Source organism: Ailuropoda melanoleuca, chromosome 6 (genome assembly GCF_002007445.2).
Source record: "Ailuropoda melanoleuca isolate Jingjing chromosome 6, ASM200744v2, whole genome shotgun sequence".
NCBI classification, from domain to species: Eukaryota; Metazoa; Chordata; class Mammalia; order Carnivora; family Ursidae; genus Ailuropoda; species Ailuropoda melanoleuca.
Genome location: NC_048223.1, coordinates 125,255,208 through 125,271,268, shown reverse-complemented (window position 1 = coordinate 125,271,268; position 16,061 = coordinate 125,255,208). Strand labels below are relative to the sequence as shown.

Sequence of the window (16,061 nt, the reverse complement as noted above, 5' to 3'; positions counted from 1 at the left end):
CTACGGCATCCCAACTCCAAATCGCCCTGCAGGTAGGAATTATCATTCCTCTCCTTCTTCAGAGCAGCAGAGCACATCTGAGGGAGGTCGGATTGCATGCAATTCCAAGCACAAGCTGGACTGCAGGTCTTGCGTTCTCACTTCCAGGGCTGAAGGCTGGGGTTTGAGGCTGGGGACCACGGTGGTGAAGAGACTTTCAACCCACAACCGACCCTGAGGGCCATTTTCCAAAGCCTGGAACATAGTAGGGTCCATTTACCTCAACTGTGCCCCCTTAACTTTGAACACGTTCTGGATGATTCCAAAGCTGTTACAGGACCTTCGCTGTGAACCTATGTTACCATCATAAAAGAGCTACCTTCATCCTAGAGTGAACCAACCACCTGGCCCTTGAAAGGGCCCCATACGGGCCCCATACTCCACTGCCCTTTACTACATTTTATGTGTTACCCAACCCGGTACACGCAGTCTGTGCAGCCAGGAACAGTGGAATGTCGAACTCCCGTTCTTCCTTTTCACTAGATGATGTGGGGTACAGACAAACTGCAAGGCTTCTGGATTAAGGGTGACAGTGGAACACGGACAGTAAAGGGTTCTGCTTACAATAATGATGATGTTTACTCCAGCTGGTGGCAGAAACCCACCTTGAGCTCTCAGGGCTGGGTTTCTGGAAATGCTTGATTCCCTTGCTTGTCCTTATACCAATAGTGCCAGACGTCACTCCCACCAGCAGGTTATTACAACCAAGAGAAGCCACCTCCCCGCAGCCTGAACCTAGGTAGTCAGCTCTCACTCCGGCCACAGCTCCTGCCTGCCGGAATGATCCAGAGCCACCCCGGGGGGTTGACACATCACCTCCCACAAGCTCAACCTCTGCTTGCCAGAGCTCCTCCCGGTCACTGTCCCCACACTGCGCTTTGGGGCCAGCTATACAAGCTCCCCGAACGCTGGCCACATCCACACCACACTCAGAGGGCAGAAGCCATCGGTTCTTACCGGGCATGATTATTTCCGGAAACCCCGTTTTCCGAGCCACCGCGGTGGTCCTGTCCACTAAGTGAGGAAATTCTTTTCTAATCTGATGGATATCTCCAGGAAGTAATTTCAATGTTACCCACAAACCTAGAAAAACAATGGATGCATGAGTCATGTTTTATCGTATACATTTTTCAAAGATTATTTCAGGAAACCAATCTCAACAAATGAGCAACTGTTAGTTCACAAGTCAACATCTAAGGAGAAAACGTGGGTGTATGAGAAAGGGAAAGAGAGGGGCCAAGGAAAGGTAGCTGGCACGGGGGAACCTCCTGTGTCTGACTCATGGGGGACAAACCCTACCCTGGAGGGGCCTCTCGCCCTGGCGAATGCACGTGAGCAGCAGCTGTGCACGGGACCTGCCCAGAACTAAGGACTCCTCTCACTGGCACTGAAGATAAATCAGGAAGAAGCATGTTTCTAACAGTGATTGAGGGAGCTCTCCTTTTCCATTCTCCCCAGAAGGACGACAGCACAGGAGGGCTCAGGAGGTAAATTCACAGCTTCTCTAACCCAGGAAGTCTCATATGCTTTCCAGAAGGTAGACAGCCCAGCTACCGGGCTGCGAGCCACCAGCAAGCCAGCCTGGCACAGCCAAGGCAGCCTAGTTCCTCTGTTTCATGACGTCACAGCAAAGGAGGAACAAATGCTCTGCCTACCACTTGGCTCTTCCCTCCAAGAAGGGCAAGTGAAGACTCTGAAACCCTCTAAGCAAGATGAAGGGCTGCTGTGGAGAGAACATGGTGAACTTGCTAGCAGCTGTGAGCTGAGGGTGTATGCCATCCTCTCCCTCTACAAAGAGGATGGAGAGTAGCATTTTGTGTAAGATACTCCTGTGCAGCAAGCAAACAGGAAGTAAAAATAAAAGGGAATACAGCAGACACTTTAACAAAATCAAAGGCGGGAGACAAATCAGTTGCAAGGCTCTCAGCCATCCTCAAAGACAGGGCCTTTCTTCCAGGTGGGAAGGAAGGTTGTCACTGTCAGCTGACACATCCGGGTCTCCGTCCCTGGGACCTTGGGGACCTGGCCTGCTTGTTACCTGGTCACTCAGCCCTGCAGGACCCCACATGCCCATCAGAATACAGAGGCATTTGTTCTCACTAACACTACCAGTGTGTGCGTTTTAATCTTGTCTGTCCGGCCATTCCTCCCCTAGGATGCATGTTTCCAGGGAGCAGGGACCACTCATCACTGCTTAGCTCAGCACACTGCCTTTAGTAGAAGGCCAACAGGAAAGCTGCAGACCCTGTCCACAAACGTGCATTCCAAGCAGAACTGGGAGACAGCTGATGGTCCCACACAAGGAGTGTCACCTGAGGCTGCTCCTGCCCAGAGCTGCTCTGCTTGATGAAACCCCAAACCTCACACCCTTTTCCTCATGCTTCCTGTCTCCTATCAGCTGGCCTGGAAACATCTGTCCTCTGCAAAGACCTCTGAAAGCCCATAGTCACTGATGACATTTTTTCCTCCTGCCATCAGTCCCTCTGATCTATTCAAAAGTGTCTAATAAGCACCTACTGTGTGCCCAACACACACTGGGCACTGCAGTCACGGAGCAAACACTCATCATATCCCCACCAGGGACGTAGCTTCTGTCCCACACGTCAAACATTAAAGCCATGGTCTCAATGAAACATGCAACTAACAACAGCTTTCTGAGGAAAAGTTCAGGGCACCTGGAGAGTGTATACCCAAGACTATGATCCTGGGGGTCACAGAGCCTTTCCTGATGAAGGGACATCACAAGAGATTGGAAGGTGAGTCAACACTAAGCAAGGGGCATGCAGACCTGTGCCCACCCGGATGCTGGACGTCCCCAGCCGCAGAGGGAGAGGCATGAAAGGAGGCTTGGAAGGGCAGCAGGGTCCCAAGCCTGCATGGCTCAATCAGCCATGGCGGGAACCACTTCATCTGAAGGAGCGGGGAGGCTGGAAAGACAAGCAAGTACCAGCGTCTCACTGGACAGTACTCTGGGGATCGTGTGGGACTGAGCAGGTGGGAGGGGAGGGGAGTTCACAGCCAAGTGAGAATCCCAGCAGAGAAGCTACCACACAAACCCAGGCAATACCACTGGAGGTAGGGGTGGAGCGACCTGTGTGGAGGTTGAACAAAAACTTGAGGAAGGAGGGGTGGCTCACAGAGACGGGGCCGGTTGTGGGCACGGCCAACAGCAGGTGACGGGGATACTACTCCCTGAGCCAGAAAACCCTGCAACCTGGCCATGTCCTGAACAGTGAAAGCACAAGAAAGGAGAGAAAGAAGAGGACCCTGAACTATGCACTGAATTCCCAACATGAAAGCTCGCACAGGACATCAGAGGCCAGAGAAAAATGGAAAGCCCAGAGAGGTGGCACAGTGGGGTCACTGGCACAAAATGCAGCCCAGAGAATAGGGCACCAGGCCAGCGTCTGTGGCACAGGGTGATACTGCAGACCTCAGCGAGTGCACCCCAGGAAAGCCAGGGGGTGAGGGGGCAACGCTGAAGGGAGAAGGACAAAGAAGGAACAGAAAATGAAGGTCAGAGGGAGTGGGCATAGCTACACCATTGAGAAACTGGGAGTCGAGAAAGAGTCAATAAATAAAAACAGGTGTATTATCTAAGGTAGACTGTTTTACGCATGATATTCTCCTTTTCTTTCCTTTTATATTTTTTCCTTTCTCTTTCTTTTCAAGATCTAAAATTCCAAATCATAAGTGGGAGAACTGAAGAAAGAAGAGAGAAGCATAACCAATAAAAAGAGGTCCCTAAAAAGGTGTCAGGAGGTGACACTAAACAGGGGCCCGTGTATCATTGCTCAGAATGTGCACTGTAGGGGCGCCTGGGTGGCCTCAGGTCATGATCTCAGGATCCTGGGATCGAGCCCCACTGTCAGGCTCCTTGCTCAGTGGGGAGCCTGCTTCTCCCTCTCCTCCCTACTCGTGCTCTCTCATGCACAAGTTATCTCGTATGTCTCTCTCTGAAATAGATAAAATCTTTAAAGAAAAAAAAAACAATGTGCCCTGCAACAAGGCCCTGGCAAAGAAAGGCAAGTGGGAGCTAAACCCAGCCCGTGTCATAGCAGGTGACACGGACGCACGCGATCCGTACCGGGGACACCGGGGTGCCGCCGACGGGCTCTCAAATCTCACTCAGGTCCCAAAACCTGCCAAAGGAATGAATGTCCCCAGGACGAATGTGACTCAAGGACATTTTTCAAGGACCTGCAGGACACAGTGAGGTGATGGTTTACAGAGGTCAGAGGCAAAGAAATGTTAATAACACCATTCTCAACTCCTGCCGCCTTTCAAACACCTTTTCTTTCTCACAAATACCAGCTTGCTCAACGATCTTGGTTCATAAACGAGTAACTTAATGACACAATTCAATTTGTTATAACATGATTTAAACACGGAGATTAAGCTCTCCTGATTACATTGGGTTTAAAACACTTTCCTCAAAGGAGAAAATGAGCCCAATTTTCAAAGAAAAAGTGCATTTTAGGTTGACTTTTGCTTAACCAGAGTAGCTAAAAACAAAAGAGATTAGCATACATTCCATGTCAAACAATAGGAACAGATGTCCGGGGGTGTCTGAGGACTCGCTGTCCGCATTAAACACCCAGCACCTCTGGGTTCAGGGTTCAGAATAATTTGGGCTAAACATAAAAAATGTCAATTGTGACAAATAAACATGTGGACATCAACCTAAAATGGGCCAAAGCCTAGAGAGGAACTCAGAACAGACGAGCGTGGGAAACTCCCTGGTTCTCTGTGAAAACTGCAGGCCTGCCGGTTCCTCCCACCGCCCTGCACTCCTCCCCGCAGCCTGATGGGCATGCAGACATCATCAGGGGGAGCCAGGGTCACCACTGAGGTCAACACGGAGCTCCACAGGGCCAACCCACATGCCTCGCACCTCTCTCTCAGGTCTCCCTGGAATGCACTGAAGCAGGCTTGCCAGTGGGCCCCAGAGAAATGTTCACTTTAGCTTCAAGGACAAAAAACAGCAAAATTGCCCAGGGGCACTTCAGTTCAGGAAGGCACCTGTGGTCCCCTCGAAAAAACAATGTTCTTGTCTCTCAGTTCTCACTGTGAACTAAAAACACTCCTCCTCCTGGACTTCAAGGAATTAGGCCACCCGATATCAGCTCTGGTGACACAGATTTGCAGCCCGACACCAGTGAGCCTGACAAGAGGCAGGCTGTGGGTCCTCCTGCTGGCCTGACACCCATCTCCACTGCTCTTGTGTGACTCTGTGATGGAAGTTTCTCAAAATCTGATGGCTCTGCAAGAGAAACTCAATCCAGCAGGAGCCTGGGATCTGGGGACTGATGCTCCCAGTCTGAGGGCGGCTCCAATCAACACAGCTTTAATTGGATCTCCCTGTGGTTTTCAATTAAAGTGCAAATCAGAGCTGGTAATTGATGAGAAGGCGGGTCCTGGGTCAGCTTTAACTGCTCTGTAGACAGAGGCTAAGGTTCATTAATGCTTTAGTTGGGGTTTTTGTTTTGTTGTTCTTTGCCAGGGAGGGGGCTGGCTGGTTCACACCAAAGAAAGCCAAAGGCTTCTCACTCCTCCAGAACACTCTTCGACTCAATTCATACTCTCCTTTATAACAATGGGAAATGAGTCAAGAGAATTGTTTCTTAAAAGGCTAGTGACATAAGGTAACTAGACAATGAAAGAGGTCTATCCACTTAAGCTCTACTGAGTTTATAAGTTTGCATCTATCCAAGGACTGAAGAGTGGGTTCTCCCACTGGTGCTAAGAGCAGCCTTAGGTAGGAGAACTTCTGAAGGTGACTTCCCCTCAAGCTGGAGGCCAGGCCTCCATAAACAGCTGTTTTCTGGCAGCGGTCCTGGCCAGCCCGAGTGCCAACTGTCACCAGCCCAGGGTGATTGATTCATTGCTTCTGCCAACAGAAGGTCAGCTGCTGGGAAACCTGTCAGTGTGGGATTAAAAACGATGAGTGCAAGACATGGAGTCAGGAGGAAAAATCCCTTCCATTACAAAACTGAAGAGAGATCCATCTCCAAAACGAAGCTACAGCCTTGGGGGGAGGAAGGGGTGCCCCAGGAACCCATGTGCTGGGACTGAGCTTGCGACACAGGTGCAGAAGAGAGAGTCAGGGGTGCACGTGGGGCTGGGCTGTGTCAAGTGTCTCCACGTTTCTCTGAGCAGCAAAGATGAAGTAACGGCCGGTGGACAGTGACTGTATTCTCTGGTAAAACCTTTCAAGTTCTTTTGAAAATGGCTAGGAGGAGAGGGGAGGGCTGGAGAAGACTCCAGAAGGCAAACAAATGACTTGCTTCCAAGTCTCATCAACTCCGGGCTCTTTGCAAACATTTCATTGTGTCCCACGTCCCATTCAGCCTTCCCCCGCTCAACCAGGGGGGTGGCTCTCAGCAATGCTTACAAGGGAGATCAGCAAGAAAACCTTCATACACTGTACACACATTGTACCCTTGGGTCATGATCCAACACTGCCCACACGACCATCACCATCAGCACCATCACCGTCATCACCATCATCCTCATTCTCGTCACCCCCACCACCATCTTCATCCTTATCATCACCATCATCACCATGCTCATCACCAACATCGTCATCACCACCACCACCATCATCACCATCAACACCATCATCACCATCAACACCATCATCACCATCACCACCATCATCAAACTAAAATGCAAACCACATAGCATCCCAAGTTCATGTAATAAGTGAACATTTGTAGCAATAAAACAATAGAATACATACCCTGGCCCTTGTGGTTGACTTCTTTGGCAGCAATGACTTTGTTTATAACAGTCTGAAGGAAGTCATTCTCCCCTGCCACCCTGGGTGAAAAACGGGATGACATGTTCAGCGGCTTGTGTCGAATGGCGTCGTCCAACGCGAGCCTGGAGGGCACGGGACGACCAAGACCACAGGAGACAAAGGGGCACAGAGACCCAGAGGTCACGGTAACAAGGGAACACAAGAGATCATCGTCACCGAATGCGAGAGAGTCATCATGAGTCAACGCACGACAAAGGACAGGATAGGTGACAAGAGAGACAGGGAAGAGCATTGATCAGGAAAATGCTGAACCACACAAGAGAAGTAAAGCAAACGAGGTCGACCCTATCCCCAGGAAATAAACAAGCACCAAGCCTCCACTCCATCTATACCAGATAATGAAAAAGGGCACTTAACTGAAAACAATGTGGTTGGGCAGCATTTAATCACAAGGAATGTTTACATCCATTTCTTCAATTTCAATAATTCCTGACCATGCATAGGTCAAGGGGCAGGTGGTGCAAAGGGAAAAGCAAAATGAAGACCAAAAAAAGATCCCTACAACTTAATTGCTTGGGGAACTTGGGTGGTGACGACTCTCCTCCATCAGACTGTGCACCCAATGTGGCCTCAGATAATTAAGTGTGAGCAGAATGGCACAGTCTCTGGAGAACATAACTACCATGTCTGAAGGTGAAACTGTGACCCAATTATGAATGTAAACCATCAACACTTGGGGGTCCCATGGACCATGAGTTTTTCATAGAAGCTACACTAGGACCAAGAGATAAGTACAAACAGGCAACATGTGCAAAGAGAAATACCACGTGGCACAGCAAAGCACAATATACAATGAGCAAGAAAATGTACGTCAAGTACATAATGTTTAAAATCATTTCCAGAACAAGGACAAGTGTTATTCATCACGTGAGCCCACATTACTCAAGAGAGCTGAGGACTGTTTTAATTAACTTCACCAAGTTAAAAAAGACAGAAAGAAAAAGATGTACTCTGTGTTTCCTTCCCTAAAACTTATCCTGTGATATAATAAATCAGTTTTAATGGAGCAAAAAACAGTTTCATTAGCATGGCATTTCCCAAAGAACTGGTTTCATTGCTTATTTTGCTATTAAAATCATGCTGCTCTTTTGTTTCAAACACCGGAAATATTAATCTGTATATTAGTCTTCTTTTAATGGAGTAAGGAGTCACAAATTACAGTAAGAGTTGAACATGTAATAATATTTCTTAAAATGGGTGTTTTGCTATAAGACAGAAAAAGATGGCAGCAATACACTATCTCAGGCGGCTGCTAACATGTCCCAGTGAAACTTAAGACTAGTGGATCTAAAACTAATAACCCCCCTAACTTTTCAAACAATAACCCACAGTTGTTTATTTTTTCTTGACTTTTCCCAGAAGATACTAGCAGGCAACAGGTAATTTCAACTCAGTGGTACATTAGGGCATCAAGAAACTCTGAGGTCTAATATATAAAACAGCATTCAAAACAGCACTGGGCTACATTATTTCTCATGGGCAAAAGAAGCAACTTAATATTATCATTTTGTAAGGATACATTTTATTTATTACCTCAATATCTGCCCATGTTCAAAGATGATGTTTCACTTGTTTACTGAGGAAACTTCCAGATTCTGTGCTCCCTTTGTAACTATCTTCACTGAGTGTGATTCCAAGACAGCTCTATCCAACAGGATGCTGTGCAACAATGGGAACGTTCTAGATCTGCACTGACAAATATGGCAGCCACCACCTACCTGTGGTACTGAACACTATAAATGGGACTAGTGTAACTGAGGAACTAGGTATCGCATTTTATTTAATCTTCATTAATTTAAAGAGCCACATGTAGCTCGTGGTTACCATACTGGACAGAAGGTTACCATACTGGACAGAAGGGCAACTCTAACAGAATGAAGCCACAGAAAACCTGTACCTCCAGCTGGATGTGGTGAAATACCCATTTCAAGCTGGTTAATGCAGGGTTTTCTGTTATTCTCATGTTGGGAAGATTACAAAAATTTCCACTGAGCTGTGCTTCAGGATGCTATCTGACTAGATCACCTGCCTGCAAAGAAAACCACTCTAATCCCATCCTGAACAAGTGGTTCTCAAGCCGGGGGCTGAGTGAGGGGATCCCTCATGCAAAAATGGGTGGTACAGAGGGAAGCCAAGCTCACAGCTCCTGCCCACCTCACCCCCAGAGAGACTCTTCAGCTACCCACTAGGCATCACCAGCCTCCAAGCCTCCTTAGCCAACACCTGAACACAAGCTGCAATTCCTAAAATAAATTTGTTTCAAGCCCGGAACCACTTAAGTAAAACCAGAAATGAGGAGAAGAGGCAGAAGGCAGAGCGCTCTGACAGGTCATTCTAACATGCCTTATGGTCTCCTCTTCTAAGATTTCACGCCCCCAGGAGGAAACTGTCTCTTCTGATTAACCTAAACCACGCCAATCCCTCTTTCTTTTTCTCCACGGCTGTATGAGATGGAGAAGTGCCTGGTGAAGTGGCCACAGACCATTATGTAGGTACTCTCTCGCTTTCATCTCCAAGGAAATAACCGATTCTTTCGACCTCTTCCACGGCATCTACCTTCCAATCAGAGAATCAATTTAGCAAATCTCCAAATGTTTTCCAAGCCTCCCGCACCTCTCCATGCACTTAGCTTCAGAACTAGATAAACCCTAAGCATGGCGGGCACAGACCCAGTCCGCTCCAAGCAACTAGAGACAGAGAATCAGCCGCATGATTATTCGCTTCAAGCGTTATTTCTCTTTTGATGATAAAGAATTCATCATTATTTTGTTTGGTTTTCTATTTTAAAGAGAGCAACCTCCCAGGATACAGTGGAAAGTACTGTATTTTGAATGTGAGAATAGCTACTAGAATACATCAATGATGCGAAGAAACACGCACGCTCCCAGAAGCAGATTTCTGCGTGTCCTGTGTGATAAGGTGACTCCCCTGAGTCACATGCAAGACAATAAAGCAACTTTCACCCCCGTTTCTTGGGGCCACAAAAATGCCATGCACTACGGCAGTGACGACAGTGACGATCTGTGCTGAATTTATAAACTTATTACAAACACACGGTTTCCATGCTCTATCTGGTTGAGTGCTCCGACGGCTGCGTACTTACGGCTGAAAGGGGATGAAATGCTGCTTGTCTTCGTCATCTACTTTTCCGTTTATTATATCTGTTACGTCCATCACTGGGGACAAGAGAAGAACATTGTTTTAAGTGCTACAATCAGAGAAAACAAACAAACAGGAACATCAGATTGTCTTCTGACAAACAACGGCATAAACCACACGGTGGCATTTTTTTTTTTTTTATATCTGAGTTTAAAGATTTCCATGTTCAAAAGAAAAATGAAGTTTCTAAAAACGATGGCCCACATGGGAGTGCGGTTCAAACGGCAGCATTCCGTTTAGTAAATTCCTTTGCCTAGGGGCGCCTGGGGGGCTCAGTCAGTTAAGCGTCTGCCTTCAGCTCCGGTCAGGATCCCAGGGTCCTGGGATCCAGCCCCTCTTCGGGCTCCCTGCTCAGCAGGGAGTCTGCCTCCCCTTCTCCCTCTGCCTGCCTCTCCCCCAGCTTGTGTTCTCTCTCCCACTCTCTCTCAAATAAATAAAATCTTTTTTTTTTAATTTCAAATAATTTTTAAAATAAATAAATAAATAAATTCCTCTGCCCAGGATGCAATGGACACTCTAGAGCCGCACTGCCCCACAGCATGTTGTGTGATGAGAGATGTTCTGGAACCACGAGCACTTGAAACGTGCTGGTGAACCCAATTTTCCTCTGATTTCCTTCATTTATGTAATAGCCGGGTGTGGCCAGGGCCGACCACACCCGTTGGTGCGGCTCTGGGGCATCCGTACGTTCTCGCATTCACCCAAGTGACGTCACAACAGTAACGTGGCTGCCAGCCACCCACCCACCCTGTGCCGGCAACTGTGGAAGCTCTTTCAAGGGGCACAACCGACAAGCACTTGCTACACAATTGAGAAAATTCAGGCCCCTGGACACAATCGAATGACCTTGCCCAAAGTCAGAGAGCCAGAAAATCTCCAATGCTCAAGCTCTGACCAACGTAGCCGGAGACTGAAGAGCCCTGGACACTCGCTCTCTCTCTGCTCGATCACCAGCCTTGACCGAAGAGAGCTGAGCAGCATGCCTGCTTCTCTCCTCGTGGTGCCTTCCTTGGTGACCACGGTCATATACTGAAAATATGGACAATTTCCATTTCACCTGCCCCCCTCAAAAAAGGGGGAGGACTCTGTAGGACCAGAAGAGACGCCATGCCACCTCCTGGCTGGTTCGGTGGAGCCCACGGGGCCTCCTGAGCCTCCTGAGTGTGTCCCGAGGGAGAACACGGCCCCGCACACTCCGCGAAGCCAGTGCTCGTCACAGAGCAAAGAGCCTGTGCGTGGGTTTAGAGATGCAGGTCAAAGAATCACAAGTGAATTGGAACTTCCAGTGGTGGGTGCTCTGAAATGTATGGCCCGGACTGCAGTCTCCAACTTCTAGAAGATGCCCCCAGCTGTAAGCCCTCTTGGAGGCCACTGAGCGGCACTCGATGCACCCACTGTGATGCTGCTCCCATGCCCGAGACCACACTTCGACCACCAAGTCACAACCACGTGGCTCTGGGCCACGGCAAGGGGAGTCTGAGCCTCGGACACCCCCTGCCGCCCGCAGTCCACAATGGACAGCCTGCCTGTGTGTCTGCACACATCTCTCCTCCGTCGTGGGGCTGGTCCCGCCAGTTGAGTGTGTCTCCCTGGTCATACAGCCCCGGTATCTGGCCCTGGGAACACACGAGGAGCCCAGCCAAGGCTCACAGGAAGGCAGCGAGGGAGCAAGGACTGCAAAGCGCATCCCAGCCCCAGTCAGGAGAACGCAGCCCTCGTCCTCTACGTCCTGGAAGTGACAGCCCCTCCAGGGCCCCTCTCCCAAGCCCAGGAGGTGAAGGCATGACAATGAAGGCAGCATGCGCAGGGAGTCTCCCCCATGGCTGTTCGTCAGCACGCTGGCCCGTGCCAAGGAAGTTCCTGCTCTGGTTGTGACTTGGGCACAAGCCCGGCTACACGGAATTAAGAATGACGTATGTTTTAATGATGCTTTTGTTTTTTCATAATTTTTATATCCCCGCTATTATACTATATTAAAAGAGAAATGTGACATAATATTTTCCATAGAAGGTTGAGAACACACTGTTCACCTGGGCTCTCTTGACACAAACAGGCGGAAGTTATTCCGGATAAAAACTCAAAATTAGGTTCCTATGTGGGAACTGGAATTGCACCAGAACGGACAGAAGTGGTTACCAAACAGGTGATCAACCTCCGGAGAAGTGTCCTTTCCGAACCACAAAGGGAACAGCAGGTGGGAGGCTGTCCTGAGTAGACTGGAGGCACACACTACCTTGGGACAGCCCCACTGGCTGTGCTCAACACTACGTGTAACACAAGGAGGAAAGGCAGTCTGAGGGCAGCGCCCCACCAGGCGCCGCACGGCCCATAGTGGCTCACAGGTTGATGTTGCTTAAAGCAGCAATTCTAATTTAATTGGCAGGCTGTGGGACCTGGGCAAGAATACATTTTTTAATAGTTCCCCAAACCGTTCTCATGTACAGTTAGGGTCGAGAATCACTGCATTAAAATATTTACCTTCTGCACCAAAAACATGTAGCTTCCTTCACCTTCCCCCAGCAGACGAGGGGGACACCTTCACCATCACCTTCCCCCAGCAGACTGGGGGGGCATCTTCACCTTTCCCCAACAGGCTAGGGGGACATCTTCACCTTCCCCAGCAGTATGGGGACACCTTCACCTTCCCCCTGCAGACTGGGGGGACACCTTCACCTTCCCCTGGCAGACTGGAGGCACACTCTCACCTTCCCCCTGCAGACTGGGGGGACTCCTTCACCTTCCCCCAGCAGATATGACTAATCTCTCCCTTTTTTTGAGCTGTCACCAAAATAACAGAACACAAATATGGAGGACAGACAGCACCTATTTCAACATAACCGTGTCCTCCTCATGGTCCATTCTCCCTCCACCTCTTCATCACTTTGACTATTCAGTGCCAGTTTACTCCTATATCAATCAATCACCAGGTCCAGAAACCCTGAAAACGTCCAGAGGCTGGCTTTCCTCCAGGCTGAGAATGAGGGTCAGGGTCTCCCTCAGGAGATGTGATCTGCTTGAAAACCAAATACATGATTTACATCTGAAACTTGCAGACCGAAGCATCCTCAGCTGTGCGTCCGCAGAAACCACACAGAAAAGGACGAAGAGATTTTTTTCCCCTAACAGAAGAGCTTATAAATCAAAGCAGCCCGCTGTCCAGTGTTCAGCAGCAGCTTCTATTCAGAATGAACATGACGGTCTTGAAACACTCAGGAAAAGGAGAGGAACGCATTACCGGCCACTCCGAAAGGCCGCCGCAAGCCCGAGGTCAGTTTCCTGGTGTTGTTGTCTCTGAGCTCCATGCGACCCACTCGAACGATTTGACAAACAAAACTGATTTTGTCCCTTTTCAGGTCTTTGCTTCCGAGGTCCTGGAAATATAAATTTCCATAAATTATTTTGGAGAACCATGACTCAATGCAGGTTCAATTGAAATAGACAGTAACAAGATGGATTGAGACTCTCTTCTTGGACCAGTTTTTAGCATTTTAATAAGTTATTCACATAACAAAAAGGAACTGAATAACAACAGTCCATTAATGTGAAGGGAACTTCAGATACAAGTTTAAGAGAGTGCTGGGGTAAATCTCCATCCTGGGGATTCGAAGCGAAGCTAGAGACTCAAAACAGTTCTGGGAAAGTGTTTTATTATTACTGAATTCCCATGGATTACAGGCATCCCAAGGATCCATGCTCTAGCGGGGAGAAAAGTCAGAGGGATAATAATCATTAGGATGGAGGATGATTCAAATGAACTTCTTTGGGTATACTTACAGTAAAGACAGCTCGCAAATTATGTAATCTGTCTATATCTTTAGGCAATCCTGAACTTGACCAGCGAACCAGGTAGTTTTCACTTGAAAACAAAAGAAATGAAAGCAAATTCATTTCCCAAATACAACAGGGCACTAAACAGACACTCACATTGATTTATGATTACCAGCATGGAGGTCCACGATGCAGGCAACCATATGAGTTCAGAAATGTCAGCCAAGCCACATAGAGCTGCTCTTCCATTAACATGAAAGTAATCTCCCACACAAGGTAACAGTCGAGAACAGTCAGTACAAAACCTAGGGTTTTGTCTAGGGTTACAACTGCAGTGGAACTGTTTGCAAATGTCATTTCAGAGTTTATTATTTTAAAAGCATTACTGGTTTATTTAGATTGACTATAGTCTAAAATTCACCACTCATTCATTTATAGTATAAAAGAAATACCACACGTCTATTTCACAGCCGATAACAACTGAATACGCCAAATACACAAATTGAATCCTAAGAGGAAGAAATGAAGTCCATATCAGAAATGAGGATGAAATTCATTCATTTGTTCTGTTTTCTGTCACATACTAAGTTTTAAATTTTTGAATAATACAGGGGCACCTGGGTGGCTCAGTGTGTTAAACATCTGACTCTTGGTTTTGGCTTAGGTCAAGATCTCAAGGTCATGATATCAAGTCCAGGCATCAGGCTCCGTGCAGAGAGTAGAGTCTGTTTAAGATTCTCTCTCTCTCTCTCTCTCTCTCTCTGCCCTCCCCCACCCTCACACGCATGTACGCGTCCTCTCTCTCTAAAAAAAAAAAAAACTTTGAATAATATAAACGAGGACGTTTCGGTTTTAAATGCATGCACACACAAATACACACTTCACACATAATTGAAACCATAATTTTTCCTTACAGACAAAGAGAAAGTTATATGAGACACAAAAGCAAGAACGAGGAAAGAGACCACATTACAAATGACAGGAATGGCAGAGACAAGATTTATAATATTTTGTTCAACAAATATTAAGTGAGAGCCTTTACGTAGCAGGCACTGGTTTAGACACTACCTTCCAGCCAATCGTGTTGCAGAAATAACAACAGGCCAAAGGTCCAAAAATAACACTGACAACAAACAAAGTTTGAAAAAGCAAGATTAAGACAAGAGTGCTTACTACTTGTGGGTCTGGAAACATAAAACCCTATGAAGACGACCCTGGAAACAATTACTTCAATCTTTAGTTGCCAGGTCCTTGAAACATTACAAGACAAAAACTCTACATTCACATATCCACGTGCATGCAAGAAAGAAGAAGGTGGATGCTGGCCCAGAGCCCAAGCCCTGCCATCACACGGTCCCAAAACAGCACTGGGTTCAGCTGCTGGGGAAAGACTGGCCAGCTGACCACCCACTGCTCTCCGTGAGAGCAAGATCTGTGGTGGTTCCAGGGCCATTTGCCTAACGCTAACCGGAGAGGAAAGGCAGCAGCAGGGAAGCGTCACTGACCTGATGAATTTGGACTCCCCGGGGTCATAAAGAGACATGAGCACTTCAGCATCTTCTCCGATTTTACAAACCACATTTTTGAGGTTGACAAACAAGGCCAGAGAAGGGGTGGCGGCAAACTTTGCTTGTCTGTTAATATCTATGTTCTGCTTTTGGGACTGTAAGTAGAAATAAAATAGAAAGTTGACATTAGCAATACTCACCACGAACCCTCACTTTCTTTATTCTCGACAGAAGAGGAAACTGTGCAACCAGTTGGCATCACCCAACAAAGCCACAAGTCACTTCTTTGTCCCAGGTCAAGTTCTCAACATATGCACGCACCCAAATGAAAGTAACTACACCCTCTGCAAAGGTCAAAATCCCATAAGAGTTTGTACTGAGTCCTGTCTTCAGATACTCGAGTGTCTACTCAAACAATCACAATGGCGTTTACACGCATATTGCTTAATTTTTGTTTCTCCATTAAGCTAAATCCTCCGAGGACATTTCTTATTTATCGTTATGCCCTCGGTAGGTGGCACACAGCAGGTGCTCAATAAAGACTTGCTGAATGAATGGCTGACTCAATCAATTGATTTCTAAATATCCGCTATATAGAAGATCCCATTGAGGACCAGCGAAGATGAAAAAGACCAGTAAGACGTGTGTTCTCTGCCCTCATCAAGCTTAGAATATGTCACTCCATGGGCTCCTATCAAAGAGGAAATGCAGCATCAAGTATTGTTCCCCATGACATGAGAACACAAGGCAATGTCACTAAGACC

General features: G+C 47.6%; 1 protein-coding gene across 1 annotated transcript in view; it reads right to left on the bottom strand.

The window, feature by feature from the left end:
• The window catches only part of DOCK1 (dedicator of cytokinesis 1), a 468,169-nt gene that overhangs the window by 408,729 nt on the left and 43,379 nt on the right, over window positions 1–16,061 (bottom strand). Inside the window, exons 8-13 of the mRNA XM_034663641.1 lie at window positions 15,295–15,452; window positions 13,796–13,877; window positions 13,257–13,392; window positions 9,966–10,038; window positions 6,782–6,924; window positions 997–1,122 (exon numbers count right to left, since the gene is read on the bottom strand). Coding sequence (XP_034519532.1) covers window positions 997–1,122; window positions 6,782–6,924; window positions 9,966–10,038; window positions 13,257–13,392; window positions 13,796–13,877; window positions 15,295–15,452 — 718 coding nt within the window. The remainder of the gene's footprint in view (window positions 1–996; window positions 1,123–6,781; window positions 6,925–9,965; window positions 10,039–13,256; window positions 13,393–13,795; window positions 13,878–15,294; window positions 15,453–16,061) is intronic.